Genomic DNA, 14,614 nt, shown 5'->3' on the forward strand with positions numbered 1-14,614 from the left:
TGCAGGGATATCTTACTCCTATCTAGCTAGGATAAGGATTGTTTTAATTCTTTCTCCAGCATAGACTCTTATCTTATCCCACCTTCTTATTTTAATATTGAGCCAAGTCTATATTTCCTAAACTCAACCCACCTTAACCCAAAATATAAAAAAAAAAAAAAACCCAAGCCCAAGGTCACAAAACACAGATTTTCAGTTTTAAAATCTAGCTTGATGGATTGAATCCATATTTCTTAACCCAGCTCTGGCCAAGTAAGCCCAGTTTGACCCAATAAACATATCTTATCTAACCAACTAGTTTTGGCATTTTCCTGGCCCTTTGGTGTTCTTTCAAGAGGGCTCTTATGCTCTAGTGGTATCCTAGCCAAATGACTAGGGAATTGACATGGTTATAACATTTTTTTTCAGGAAATTAAATTTTTAGGTCTTACACATGTAACACCTCGCATTAAGATTAGGGTTAAAGACGCCTTATTTTTAATCCTATGTGTGTTTTGGATAGTCCTAAGTCTCAAAGGTGGGGAAATGAGATTTTTTTTTTTTTTACATAGGAAATTTTATGCAAACCAATCGAATGTTCTCAGGGAATGATTGAACTGTGCAACTTAGCCCATAACAATCGATTGTTGCTTTTAAACGATCGAACAGTACAAACTTGAGCAAAACAAGTGACTGTTGCTTTTAACAATCAAACAGTGACAATGTGCATGCAAATAAGAATTGGTAATTTTAGTATACACTTGGTGTTTCATCAAAAGTTGTTTCTTTAAAGGAAGGAAACAACGGACAATGGTTGATTATGAATAAAGGTCTTAGTCTATCTATAAATAAGCATATGATTTTCTACCATATATAACTTTAACGTGAGAAAATAATGGGTCAAAAACTCTATCTATAACTCTCTATTCAAACATATTGTGAATGTTTCAAGATTCTGCAAATTCATTAATATTCAAATCTTAGTTCTTCAATTCAAGTACTTAAGCAACAATGACTAAAGCCTAAAGGTAAGTATTTTTGTTATTCTCCTTTATATTTGCGAGTTACTTTTCTTCCAAAAATTTACATAGTTTGCTTGTTTTTAACCTTCTTACTAAAAATCATACTTGAAGGCCAAACAAAAGCACAATGAATTATCATCAGTGGTGGTGGGTCAGTAGCTACAAAAAAAAAAATTCAAAATGGTTGAACATGTAATAGGGTGAGCGTTTGATTCTCGAAATGAGAATCTTCAATCCTACTAGTATTAACCGCCTTGAATCTTACTGATATCATGATGGGTCTAGGTCAAACAATTGCTCAATCAAACTTGTGAGAGTGTTTGTGGTTTCTATCATTTAAGCGGACTTGTAGGAGCGCTTGCGGTTTCCATCGTCTAAGCCTCACCAATGTTGGGACTTGTAAGAGCGCTTGCGGTTTCCATCATCTAAGCCTCACCAATGCTATTCTCAGCAAATAGATGCTATTATGATCATGGTCAAAGTAGAATAGCTACTATTGATCTCTTCGGCCCGACTTTACTTCTGAAAAAAAAAAAAAAAAGCATAAAGAATCATACCATCCAAACAAGGCCAAAAATCTCAAGGCGGCGCCTATAGAATAGTCCTTATTCGTAATTTAACACCGAGTGTGAGGATAACCCGGTATTTGCACAATTTGGCCTGGAGGGCTTAAAAAACACACAGGAAAATTGGTGGATGCAATTGATTTTGGATAGCGTGGCCCAATCCTCCAATAGCATGCATGTCATGGCAAGCGAGTCTCACTCACCGATAGCTTTAGGCTCCCTTTGTAGTTCTTCACACACGGCCTCCTCATTGAAGACAATTCCAATTTTCTCCTCAAGTCCTGGAGAAAATGGCAGTGGCGGGCGATGGCCGGATTTCCCTCTCAGCTGCTGCCCGGCTGCGTGGTGCGACAGGGTTGGCTGGGAGGAACTGGGGCCTTGTAAAGTTTTGTAATGGAGAAATGATGGGGAAGAAGATGAAGGTGAAGCTGACACAGTTTCAGAAAGGAAGTGGTAGTGGCAGTAACAACGTTAAGCAACATGTTTGCATGTCTCTGACCGCTAATGTAGCAGGCGAGTCGAAGGTGAGCTTCCTCAAACACTCACACACAGGCGTGCGGTCTAGCCACATACCTCATACAAAGAAAACATAACGTTTTTGGGTGTTTAAATTCCACCATGGGAAAACAAAATAATGTTACTCGGATTATTTGTTGTTGCCATTGCAATGTTCTGTATTGAACAGGGCCTACTTTTTTGTTTTTACAATTTTGAACGTGACAAATTTGAATTGTGATCCACGCCAATTACCTGTTCCAATTATTAACTAGCTCAGCATGTAATGCAAAGAACTTATATGAAACTCATTTGCCCAAATAAATTTTAGACCGCTCGGCCACCTACCACCGAACTGTTTGTAGTTTATAACTTTATCGGTCCAAATTACCAACAATTCAACCAATATTTGCCGTGTGTATAATCAACTGTTATTCAAGGATTTATATCCAAAAAACTAGAACCTCTAAAGAGTCGAGATCCTCCTCTGTCCAAAACAGAGCGATGCACTGGGCCGATGTCTATGATAGCACTTTTCTGTTGTGCTTTTGGGCTTGAGATTTCTTTGGGTTTGAATATTTAAACAGAAGCCCATTTCCACTCCATCATCCAAAACATCCTCCATCTGTTTACTTTTACTTACCTCCCTTCTAGAAGAAAAGTTTTAAGTAGAGCACCCAAATGACGATCGTCTCCCGTTTCAAGTAAAATGGTGAAGAACAATTCTGTTTTCCAGATTTTATTTTGTTATGTTTAACGTATATATGATAGCATTTAACACATTCGTTATGTAGCAACATATACGTCATTAAATTTACAAAATTTAATCTAAACCATTAAAATGCAGTACATATTGCATTACTCTTTTAATCAAGGGTTCACATTGTGGGGGTCCGTTGCAGTTGAGGGACCTAGAGATGGAAAAGCGGGACGCACGGACCGTTGTGGCAATTATACTGGGAGGAGGAGCAGGCACCCGCCTTTTCCCACTCACCAAGCGCCGTGCAAAACCTGCTGTAAGTCTTCCTTTTGCACACTTTTCATGTTCATCATGGCTTGATTTGTGCTTATGAACATATTCATATATATACTTGTTGGTTAGTCATGATTTGCATTGCCGTTTCCTATCAATGTAGGTTCCCATTGGAGGATCATACAGGCTGATTGATGTGCCTATGAGCAACTGCATCAACTGTGGGATCAAAAAAGTCTACATTCTCACTCAGTTCAACTCAGCATCACTCAACAGGCATATTTCGCGCGCTTACAACTTTGGCAGTGGAGTCACCTTCGGAGACGGCTTTTGTGAGGTACATTTCAAACTTATAAACATGCTTACTTCTGCTGCACCTGGGTATGTTCATTCTTCAGTTTCAGATGGTAAATACACCCACACAAATTAGCTTCGTCTTGTTTAGAATGAACATGGTTGCATGTGAAATAAAAAGGAAGGTCTAGAGGAGACATAAAAGGCTGTTTTGTTTCCATTCCGTGGCAGGTTCTCGCTGCCACTCAAACTCCAGGGGAGGCTGGTAAAAAGTGGTTTCAGGGCACTGCAGATGCTGTACGACAGTTCCATTGGCTTTTTGAGGTAATTCATATTTATGTTTAATTACACTAACAAACTTTTAGAATTGCTCTTCTATGAATGATGTGTTAAATCACTAGTTATCCCAAAGCTTAAAATAGTAGGAAGGATGAATTTAATCATTCAATTTATATTCTAACAATATATTCGGACAACTTTACTATTGCAAATTTGCAAATGTATAATGGGTTGGCTATAAAGATCAGATCAATTGGAAGATGCACAAATATCCAAATTTGTCATGTAGAATATTCAACTTTCAGTCATCTACAATTAAGCACCTGGAGCTTTAGTTTAAAACCTTTTTTTTTTTTTTTTTTTTTTTGTGATGAATTTAGTTGAAAACTCAAACAGCATAGAATGCGTGTAAGGCATTCCTTTACTCACAGTCTGCGAAGGGAAATTAGGGTGATTAACCTCATCAGGGAACCCTTGAGTCTCCAAGCATAGTCCTGCCTGAGGGTTAAAAGCGTATCCACCTTTTCCCTTCACATCCTTCAGCCCATTACCCGTGTAGAATTGCATGCCTGGAGCATCTGTTGACACCTTCAATACTCTTCCTGACTCCTTATGCTGCAACACTGCTGCCTGCGTGACTGCGCTACCATCAAGCACATAGTTAATATCATAAATATCAGGCTGCTTCTTGATCCTGTTGCCAGTGGGAACATGCTGGCTATCAACTAGGTTTTGGAGGTTATATAGGTAGAGAGACAAAAGTTTTGGTTAAGTAAAGAACTTAGGAGTTTCTCTACTTCTGTATTATGATGGAAATTTATGTTGCATGAATGCCTTATTATCCCCCTTTTCAATGGGATCTTGTAGATCACCTCTTGTTCATATATTGCTAGAAACCTTAGATCTATGTATAGAAACATTTTTAACCAGTACAACTACATATAGGGCTGCATTTAAACGTCCAATTGCAATTGGATGGCAACTTTGCCATTTATATTGCATCTGTAAGTGAAAAAAATTTGTACCCCAGCTGAGAATAAGTAAAAAGTTGAGCCTGTCGTCACAAATATGTTTCATGGCTTCTTTTTATGTCATGGTCCTATTGTAATGTAAGATCTGTATTAAAAAGACAAAAAAAAAAATCCCTTATAAAGTACTGAATATGCTTTCTGTGCTATAGGATGCAAGGAGTAAGGAGATTGAGGATGTGCTGATCCTTTCAGGGGATCACTTATATAGGATGGACTACATGGACTTTGTTCAAGTAAGGCAATGCAAGAAGTTCACATAAACAGTGTTTTAGTTCACTCATGTCAGTTGATACATTCTTACACATTATGATTCATCTCTTCCTTTGCAGAATCATCGGCAGAGTGGTGCAGATATCTCCATCTCTTCTCTACCAATGGATAACAGGTATGTTATGTTTTATCAAAGTTTCCCCAGTGGCGCTACTTATACATTTATAGCAAACCGCATAACCCTCATAAAATTGGCTTGGCTGGTCATTTCCAATTAATATAATACTCAGCTAGTGTAGATGCCTTGCCCTTTCAATAATTTCCTCTGCTTTGTTGATAGCCGTGCTTCAGATTTTGGTCTAATGAAGATAGACAACAAAGGAAGGGTCCTTTCATTCAGTGAAAAGCCTAAAGGAGACGACCTCAAGGCAATGGTAATCCCTTTTTTTCCTCTGCTTTTAGATCTTGTCTTTTCACCACCTAAAAAGTATATTGTTGCGCGTATCTGTTTTTTTTCAAAGATTTTAGGCTAGATGGCAATGATTAAAATCATGATATCATGCCGAATTTTAATTTTTTAGGAACTTGATTAATTATGCTGACTCCACTATATTAATCAGGAAGTGGATACAACGGTTTTGGGACTGTCAAGGGAAGAGGCCCAAAAGAAACCATACATTGCCTCCATGGGAGTGTATCTCTTCAAGAAGGAGATTCTTCTGAATCTTTTGAGGTATCAAATACTAGAAAATCTCGAATATTGATGAATTGCGTAAAAGAAAAATAAGAAACCGACTCCTTAGTATTTCTTAGTGTCACCTCAAGAAGTTGATATAAGACCGGAATTGTGCTTCATCAAGTAAATTCTCTCTCTAAACACACACACAAAAGACGCCATGGAAAACAAATTCAGAAATATTAATGGCTATAATTATTCTTGAGTCAGATGGCGATTTCCCACTGCAAATGACTTTGGTTCAGAGATAATCCCTGCCTCAGCCAGAGAGTTCTTCATAAAGGTCATCGTGCTTTCTGAATGCTGAAAATCTGTCTTCTACAAACTATTTGCGTCATGGATAGTGTGTCATGCATACACACCGAACAAATGAACATTATGATGTACTTCATATTCTGATGCCCGCGGAGAGCTCATCCTTCCTTCTAACTATGTTTAACATTCTTCTTCATTATTTTTCCAGGCTTATCTTTTCAATGATTATTGGGAAGACATAGGGACCATCAGATCCTTCTTTGAGGCAAATCTTGCCCTCACAAAGCATGTAAGCACTATATCTCACTGCTATTAAACTAGCTTCTAGGGCTCATGTAGGCTGGTTTAGGAATGAGGGGGACATGGTTCCTATAGAACTATGCAGTCTGCATGAACCTAAGTAATATATTACATTGAGTAATGCTATTTAGTATATTGTTATACGACTTTCATATATGTTGATGATATGATAGTGAAAATCATCAACCCTTAGATCAGTACTTGTAAAAATGAAATGACTAATTTTCAATGTCACGTTATCTTAGTTGTATGATAGTCTACTAAATACTATTAGTCACAATGATTTAGTGCTTTATGCTACAACTAATATTAGATTACTCAACCCGGCAAAGCACACAACAGTAACTATGATCAATGTGGAATTATGTGCTTCTTGATATCTTGCTCATTTATTTCATTCTGGTTATCAAAATAAATACAGAAATGTATCATTAAATTAATGTTCAATACTAAGTTACAGATTCCATGTAGTAATGACAAATTCTCGAAGAACGCTGCTCTTTCTGATTGTTTTCATGTTACTTGCACAGAAGTCATGATTGATGCTCTCATGTTTCAACAGAAGGGCTTCGAGTGTCACATAACATCTTTCTTTGTACTTTTCAGCCACCAAGGTTTAGTTTTTATGATGCAGCAAAGCCGATGTTTACATCAAGAAGAAACTTACCGCCAACAAAAATTGATAGTAGCAAGGTAAGTATATCTCGTTTTTTAATTTGCTCTCGAAGCTTTTGAATTTTATGAGCCAAACTTTCAAAGCTGCAATAAGACTCAAAGTCAATCTGTAATAAACCAGCATATCCCCTGCGTTGAGTTCTTGAAGTAAAACACTTGTGCTCTTTCTCATCAGATAGTTGACTCGATCATATCACATGGAAGTTTCTTAACCAACTGCTTCATTGAGCATAGTGTTGTTGGTATCAGATCCCGAATAAACTCTAATGTTCATTTGAAGGTATGTCAGAAATTTCCATCATTACATTACTCGATAGCATGTTCTTGCAGAATTGCATAATAAAACTGTACAGCACTAATTTCCTAACTTGTGATAGCTATCTTCAAAATGTTCAAAAGAACTCTGAATTGTTTTTTTGCTTATTGGTTGTAGATTTTGTTGATTAAGATATCTAAAAATACAGCTATTTCCTCAATTTACAATTGATTTCATGTAGAAAAACAAGTATCATTTCTATGCTTCTTCTATATATTCTTGTTTCTGAGATACAACTTTTACTGTGGCCAAATACGCAGGATACAGTGATGCTTGGAGCTGACTTCTATGAAACAGATGCTGAAGTGGCATCACTTTTAGCTGAAGGAGGAGTTCGAGTGGGAATAGGAGAAAATACAAAAATCAAGTATAAACAGCTTGAACCCTTTTATCACAAACACATACAAATGTAGTAAATATCTTTTACCATTTCTCTTATTTCTTACATCTCTTCTGACAATGATGTGCAGAGACTGCATCATTGACAAAAACGCCAGAATTGGGAAGAATGTTGTTATTGCAAACTCAGAGGTAGGATTCTGCATACCCTTTCAATCACAAGGATAACCTTGGAACTTTGAAACAATCATTTCAATCAGCCATCCTCTCAGCCACATTAATAAGCACAGAAGATATTAATATTCCAGTTAAGCCTTCAACCAATGAGCTTAACTATACTTAGTTTCTGTTTATGTGTAATTGCAGGGCATAAAAGAGGCTGATAGATCTTCTGAAGGGTTTTACATCCGTTCTGGTATTACTATCATATCAAAAAATTCAGTAATCACAGACGGTTTTGTGATATAATATATCTGTCAATTTTCTAAGTCTTTTTTTTTGAGTGATCAGGATGGTAATCATGAAAAATGATAACAAAATGAGTCATTATGTTTACTGTATCAATGTAACGAAGACGAAGATCAAATTTATGTATGATGCGGATGTGCACAATCCTTTACTGTGATAGCCATCCATTTGTGATATTTTTGTCTTTTTCCTCCATTATTTATTTTACCATAGGCAGAGAACCACCGAAAATGAGAAAAACAAAGTGCCTTTATTTTGGCACTATCTTCCGCATAATTGATAACTAATAGAAAGAACAAATTAAATGATTCTCCACAAATGCATATAATGTTAGGAAATCTGTGCTATTTTTCCGATCCGTGAGATGCGAAAAATAAGAAAAACATTTTTTTAAAAAAAAAACCATAAACACAGAGATTTATCTGGTTTACCACTACTGACTACGTCCACAGAGTTTTTAGTAATGTTACACTATTTTTGAGAGAAATAATATAGGAAGCGTCAATAATACATTCGTACAAAACCCTAGTCCAAAATAACTATAAATATTACCCTCTACTCAATGGACTAAGTCTCAAAAAAAATATCTCATTTAAACCATAGGACTTCTAACATCGGACTCGATCGTATGCAAACTAGGTCTAATACAAACTAGGCTCGTATAAAATTTAACTAATTATTAGTTACCAAAGCATTACTCATATCGGTCCTTTTATCCACATAAAATGGATATTTGCAAGTAGCTAGTGTAAAGAATATAAACAAGTTGAGGGTATCAATCCTCTTGATGTTGGATGGATCATTTTTATAGAATATTTACTATTTTGTTTTGTTTTTTTTTTTTTTTTTTTTTTCTACTATTTACTATTTTGTTTTACGTGCCACTTTTCTATGCTTATGCAGCAATGGAAGTTTAAGAGAATTGGAGTTATTTATTTGATGTATTGCCTTTTAATTTATGTTTACTTGCTCTGTTAAGATGGTTTAGGGTCTTTTTATTTGGGTTGCCCTTTGATTCTTTGAAAAGAAATGAAGGAAGAAAAGACCATAAATGTTTGTGCTTGTATGTCAAGACACATGTTCTGTTTGTTTTCAAGTAAAATGATTTTTCAAAAGATATTTTTTGTATTTTTTTTTGTGTTTGGTGCAACGAAAAATATTAGTTAACGGAAAATATTTTTAGTTTGATAAAAAAAAACTTCATTAATTTTCATAAAATAGTAAGTCATTTTTTAAATTTAAGCTTCTCATTTTCAAACAGCTAGGATATTGTATGTTTGGCCACTGCCAAAAATCCCTCTGACCACAGCCAAAAACACCACAAGAACCCCACAGGACCACTGTCGAAACCTCCGCCAAACTTCTGCCGAACCTTCTCTAGAAACTTGTCGGACTACCGCTATTTTTTTACGCTGAAACAAATCGAGCCTTACTATTTTTCTTTTACTTTTTTAATTAATAATTCTCTAATATTTCGGCCCTCGAGAAAAAAGTTATGTTTATAGAAATCGCATTAAAGAGATGACAACAACAACAATTCCATATTTCTCTCCTTATGCAAACAAGCAATTCTTTTGAATAGACTATATATTTCACATTTTCACGTGTCATATTCTTTGACAAAACATCAGTTATGGCTAACTTCATCCATAAAAATATCTACCACTTTCTTCTTCTTCTTCTTCTTTTCGATAGTCTTGGGTTCATCGATTATATATTTAGCTTTTTGCATATCTCATTCTTAACCAATGACTTAATGCGATAACCTTCGTATTAATTCTTTACTAAATGAAACTGAATTTTATGAATAATTATAAAAAGGTTTAATTTACCCTCTATTAGTTCTTTCCCTGCTCGTTACAACCACGCTGCATGATCTTAGATGTATAGTAAGTTATCTATGTCGCCTGACATCTCTGGATCCATGCTCTTCCACCATCTTTCACTGCTGCCTTTTTTTTTATAAAAAAAATGGTGTTTTATTATCTTTCTGCCTTTTGTTGTGTTTTGCTGTCTTTGTTGTTCTTTGTGGGTTACTGTCTCCATGCTTTGGCTTGGATTGATTTCGTGGAAGAGACTTTTGTGGCTGGTGTTCGGCTTTCAACGACTCCCATCCAGTTTACTGCAGTACCTCTCTTGCAACAATCACTTCACTGTGGTTGTTTCTTTTACCGCTTGAGACTCTTAATTGAGTCATTTTGCCATTTGTCACCGCTTTGTGCGGCCCTTGGAAAGGCCCAGCTTATTTATGGTTCCTCAAGGATCATAAATGAAATCATTGTCTATACTTTGTTATTGTTTCTAAATATGTACTGTATTTTCTGTTTTGGCTTTATTGTTGGGGTGCCCACCCCTTTTGTTATTGTTCGATCCCATGAAACCCGTTTTCCCCTATTTGAATAAATAATAAAAAAAAAAAAGTATAGATATAGTTTTTTTTTTCTTTTTTCTAAGTAAATTGGAACAACGTACATGGATTCAAAATACTGAGAAATTGGTGGGCTCTTTTGACAACAAACTCATAGCGAAAAATACAATACAAAAAATACAACCAAATAATAAAAAATAAGTCGAAAATGATCTTGACCAAAGCAAAGTCACGAGATCGATTAGCAAGCAACTAAAATAGCAACCAAGCAGATGCCAATGAAGAATGAACACTAATGAAATATGAAATGAATTTGACAAAGAGAAGAACAGATCTACAGTAACCCGTGTTTGGCGACAACCACAAATTTGAACAAGGACAGTTAATATTCATTAAACAATAATTAAATTTCTAACATTCTTATTTTTTACATCACATCAATTATTTTTTATTATTATTCAAATAAAAAAAAATTTACAAAATAATTTTTTTTAATTTAATTTTTTCATATCAAACTTTTTTTTTTTTTTTTTTTTTTCACATTAATCAATTTTTGCTAGCCTCTAAACAATAACAATCTAATGCCAAACGGACCCTATCGTTGAAGGTTGTGGCTTCAAATCTCCCGTTGAAAAGGTGATTAGACATGGTGATGTGAAGGTATAGATTATTACGTGGGTAGGGTTTAGTCCGACAAAGTGAGTTCAAAGGCTTCATCAGTAGTATTTGCCAACTGCCTATTGTTGTTCCTGAAAGCTATTTCTTACCAATTAATTGCGCTCACAAAAATAAAAAAATTGTCTCTTACCAAAGTAAGTGTGATCATTAGGATTGAAGGTAATTAGTTGTCAAAATTATTTATATAGAATTTATTTGTGGAAAAAAAATTTAGATTGTTGAGTTACGTACTTTTATATACTTATCCGAATCTCTCTTGTGTTATTTGTTCAAATTATATATTAATAAGTTGGGTAGGTAATTGACCTGAATCCTTGACACCCACGAGATTAGGAGTGGGTATTAACCGCTTATCGCCTACTGACTGCCACCAAATCGTCACCAATCGGCAACTAACTTTTGGCGGTTGGTAGGCAGAATAAAAATACTATTTCGACATCGGTTCAATTGGTTTGATAGGCAGTATAATTTTTTTTGTGGGTTAACCGACTTAACTAATTTTTTCAAGTGAATTTTGAATTTTATCTAATAGGTTTTTTTATTGTGTTTGTCCAACTGATTTGTGGTTGTCCTTTAGGTTAGTGTTCCATAAATTTACTTTTTCTTTTCATTTATAAAACATATACTTTACTGATTCTGTAGTTACAAGGAAGTTGAGATAAATCTTTAACATAAAAACTTATAACTAACAATTAATCAATTTAACCGACCACCTATTAATCGACTAACCGATTAACCTAAAAAATCGAAACTACTTATTATCGGTATAAAATCGGTTAATTAATCGACTTTCACGAATCAACAGTAGACAAAAATCACCGTATGACACCAACTAAACTGATGCCCAACTGTACATGAAATTCAATTTCTTCATTAAATGATTAGCAATCATTGAAGAATGGTTACCAAAATAAGGGCCCTAGCCATATCTTTATCTGTAAACAAAGAAAAGCTATTTTCCCTTTTCTCTTTTATGTGATATTAGGGATCCCTTTATAATGACTTCACTAGTTTAGTTTGAAAAAAATTACTCATTTTTTTTTAAAAAAAAAAATTGGGGGCCCGAGTTGACATGAAGGGTGTCCAACAGGGGAAATGAATTGAAAATTAGGGGGAGACATGGGAATGAGAAGGATGGCCCAAAGAACATGGAAAACATGCATGGTGGCAGAAAAAAGCTTGAAGATGACTGCAGAAATGAATGAAAGGAAAGCTCATGAGATACACTGCTGGAAAGAAAGATACCTTCACCGAAAAGCCTGAAGTTTTCCTGGCCTGTGACACATGATGAGTAGATATTGACAGCTTTTTATTTATTTTATTTTATTCGAAATAAGTATGGGGAAATTAGAAATTAAAAAAAAAAAAAAAAAAAAGGACGGACAACCCAAACGAGCGTTTCACTACAATTAAAAATCAGTAGAATAAAACCTAAGACTATTAAGATTGGGCAGTCCAAACAAGATATTAACAGCTTTTTGCTATTATTGCTAATGTGTCTTGATGACAGGTCCACTTTTATTAAACCAACCGAAGTAATATCTATAGTTTGGGAACATTTTTTTTTGGTTATATTGATGAGATGAAACAAGTACAACAACAAAAATATAGAAAATAAATACATAACATACCGATTAAAAAAAAAAAAAACATTGTCCTTAAGCAAGGATTTAAAACATGTCATTTCCACAAGTACTAGGAGATTTTTGTGATGGAGCAAGTGAGCAGAATGTTACCAATAAAATTGGTTGTAGTGGTCCATATAGCGAGATGTTGCAAGTGCAGCTGAAAGCACTAGTGTCTATTTTGATTTTGTTGACCAACTTTTGAAGAAGACAACGAGACTAAGAGAAAACAGAACTAACAATAATGGAGTACTCCTATTCAATAATTGAATGGAAAATATCAAGAACAACATTGAGTGCGATCTGGATCTAGATATGAAAGTTTCCATACGCCAAAAGGTCACCAATCAGAGACGGATTCAGCTTTTAATTTGAGGAGGGATCAAAGGGCCAAATTTTTTTTGAGAGGGACCAATTGGTAAACACAATAATGCCATGCAAACTGCCACTACGTGACAACTTACATTTTAATAACGTATGTAATAAGCATTACGTGGACAGACCCACTAGGGTATACCAACTATGATCTTCGTCTTTTTATGGTTATTTATTGGAGTAACGTTACAAGTCTCTCTCGTGCCCATCTTGAGTCCCTCCAAAAATAATGTGGCTATTAAAATCACTATTGGGTTCGTAATTTATCATTATTAAATTTGGATCAAATATTAATTTTAATAGCCACATCATTCTTGGAGGGACTTAAAATAAACACAAGAAGGACTTCTAAAATATCATACTTTGTCCGTAGATGTAGGCTTTCAATCCGGAACTAATAAATCTTGGTGCTTTATGTTGCTCTGATCAACTCTATTTTGTGTTATTATTGTCTTTAAGTAGGGTCGGCTCAATTGGGTAGGCCATTTAAGCCATTACCTAAGGCCATAAATAAAAAGATTTTTTTTTTAAAAAAAAAAAAAACCTCAAGAAAAAGTAGAAGAAGTTCTAAATATTAGTTAATGAAAATTGTGAATATATTTTTTTCCCTCCTTATATACATGTATTTTCTCTCAGTAACAATTTTATATTTATATTTTGGCAGTTTATTTTTACGCGCGTGAAAGATTAGTAAAATGAGAATAATAAATTTTAAAGAAAGAAAAAAAAATATATATATATATATATAATATGAAAATCTAAACAAATATTATTTGATTCATTTTTAAATATTAGAAAACAAATGTCTTACTTAAAATTATCACCTTAGCCGTCAAAATTTATTGCACATATCAAGCATTTCCACTTACTTTTATGGGAGAGAAATGAAGTGTAATGCTAAAGACCATCTTTTTATTCTCTTAATTCAAAATCATCATTGGATCAAAATTCAAGTATGATTCATCTAAAATTTAATGGTGATTTTGAAAGTTAAATCAGAATTCCTGGCTTTCAAACAAAGGTAAGCTCACCTACTCATATCACAATAGGGGGGTAAAAGTAGAGAAAAAGGTTAATAAATTATCATGACTAATTAATGGTAAATTTGAAAGTTGATGGCCTGCCGACGGAACTAAATCTTATGGAATCCAATAATTAACAGGAGCCTAGTTTTGAATATCTTAATAATAATATCTTTTTCTTTTTAACTTTGGCCCTTTACAACCAGCAAATTAAATTGCCCCTAAAAGAAAAAGATAATTAAGAATCTTTGATTTCCTTTTTCCAATTGAAAGCATAAAATCTCCTCCTCCCTCCTTTGACATTCAAAAAGCCAGTGGATTCTCAAGGGTGGCTTCTAAATCTTTACCTCAAGGAGAATATATGATTCCCCCGATCTCTGCCCAGCCAAAACAAGAAGAGAAAACAAAAAAGGACACCCTGATATAGGAAAGAGTAATGATGTTTAATAGATCGTTTATATGATTGCTATTTGGTAGATTACTATAAGACTATCATACAATTTGATGACATATATATATATATATATATATATATATATATGATAGTGAAAATTCAAAATCTGTTGGGCGAGAAAAACGGTTTGGGAGTTAATATACATATTTGAACA

The 14,614-nt window shown here is 34.5% G+C and overlaps 1 protein-coding gene across 1 annotated transcript; it reads left to right on the plus strand.

Annotated features, from left to right (window-relative positions):
• Positions 1 to 1,773: 1,773 nt before the first annotated feature.
• On the plus strand, positions 1,774 to 8,114 carry LOC132182906 (glucose-1-phosphate adenylyltransferase large subunit 3, chloroplastic/amyloplastic). Its single transcript, XM_059596276.1, has 15 exons — positions 1,774 to 2,091; positions 2,965 to 3,078; positions 3,199 to 3,372; positions 3,561 to 3,653; positions 4,789 to 4,872; positions 4,969 to 5,024; positions 5,190 to 5,283; positions 5,470 to 5,582; positions 5,796 to 5,868; positions 6,049 to 6,129; positions 6,747 to 6,833; positions 6,991 to 7,095; positions 7,392 to 7,498; positions 7,602 to 7,662; positions 7,837 to 8,114. Exons 1-15 carry the CDS (start codon positions 1,858 to 1,860, stop codon positions 7,936 to 7,938), a joined length of 1,578 nt encoding a protein of 525 aa, XP_059452259.1. The 5' UTR covers positions 1,774 to 1,857; the 3' UTR covers positions 7,939 to 8,114.
• Positions 8,115 to 14,614: the final 6,500 nt, after the last annotated feature.

This window comes from Corylus avellana, chromosome ca1, assembly GCF_901000735.1.
Source record: "Corylus avellana chromosome ca1, CavTom2PMs-1.0".
Lineage (NCBI taxonomy): Eukaryota > Viridiplantae > Streptophyta > Magnoliopsida > Fagales > Betulaceae > Corylus > Corylus avellana.

Coding starts and splice junctions, on each gene's coding strand:
- LOC132182906 (XM_059596276.1), top strand. CDS start 1,858: ATGGCAGTGGCGGGCGATGGCCGGATTTCCCTCTCAGCTGCTGCCCGG. Junction 3,654..4,788: donor AGTTCCATTGGCTTTTTGAG/GTAATTCATATT, acceptor TCTGTGCTATAG/GATGCAAGGAGTAAGGAGAT. Junction 7,499..7,601: donor GGAGAAAATACAAAAATCAA/GTATAAACAGCT, acceptor AATGATGTGCAG/AGACTGCATCATTGACAAAA.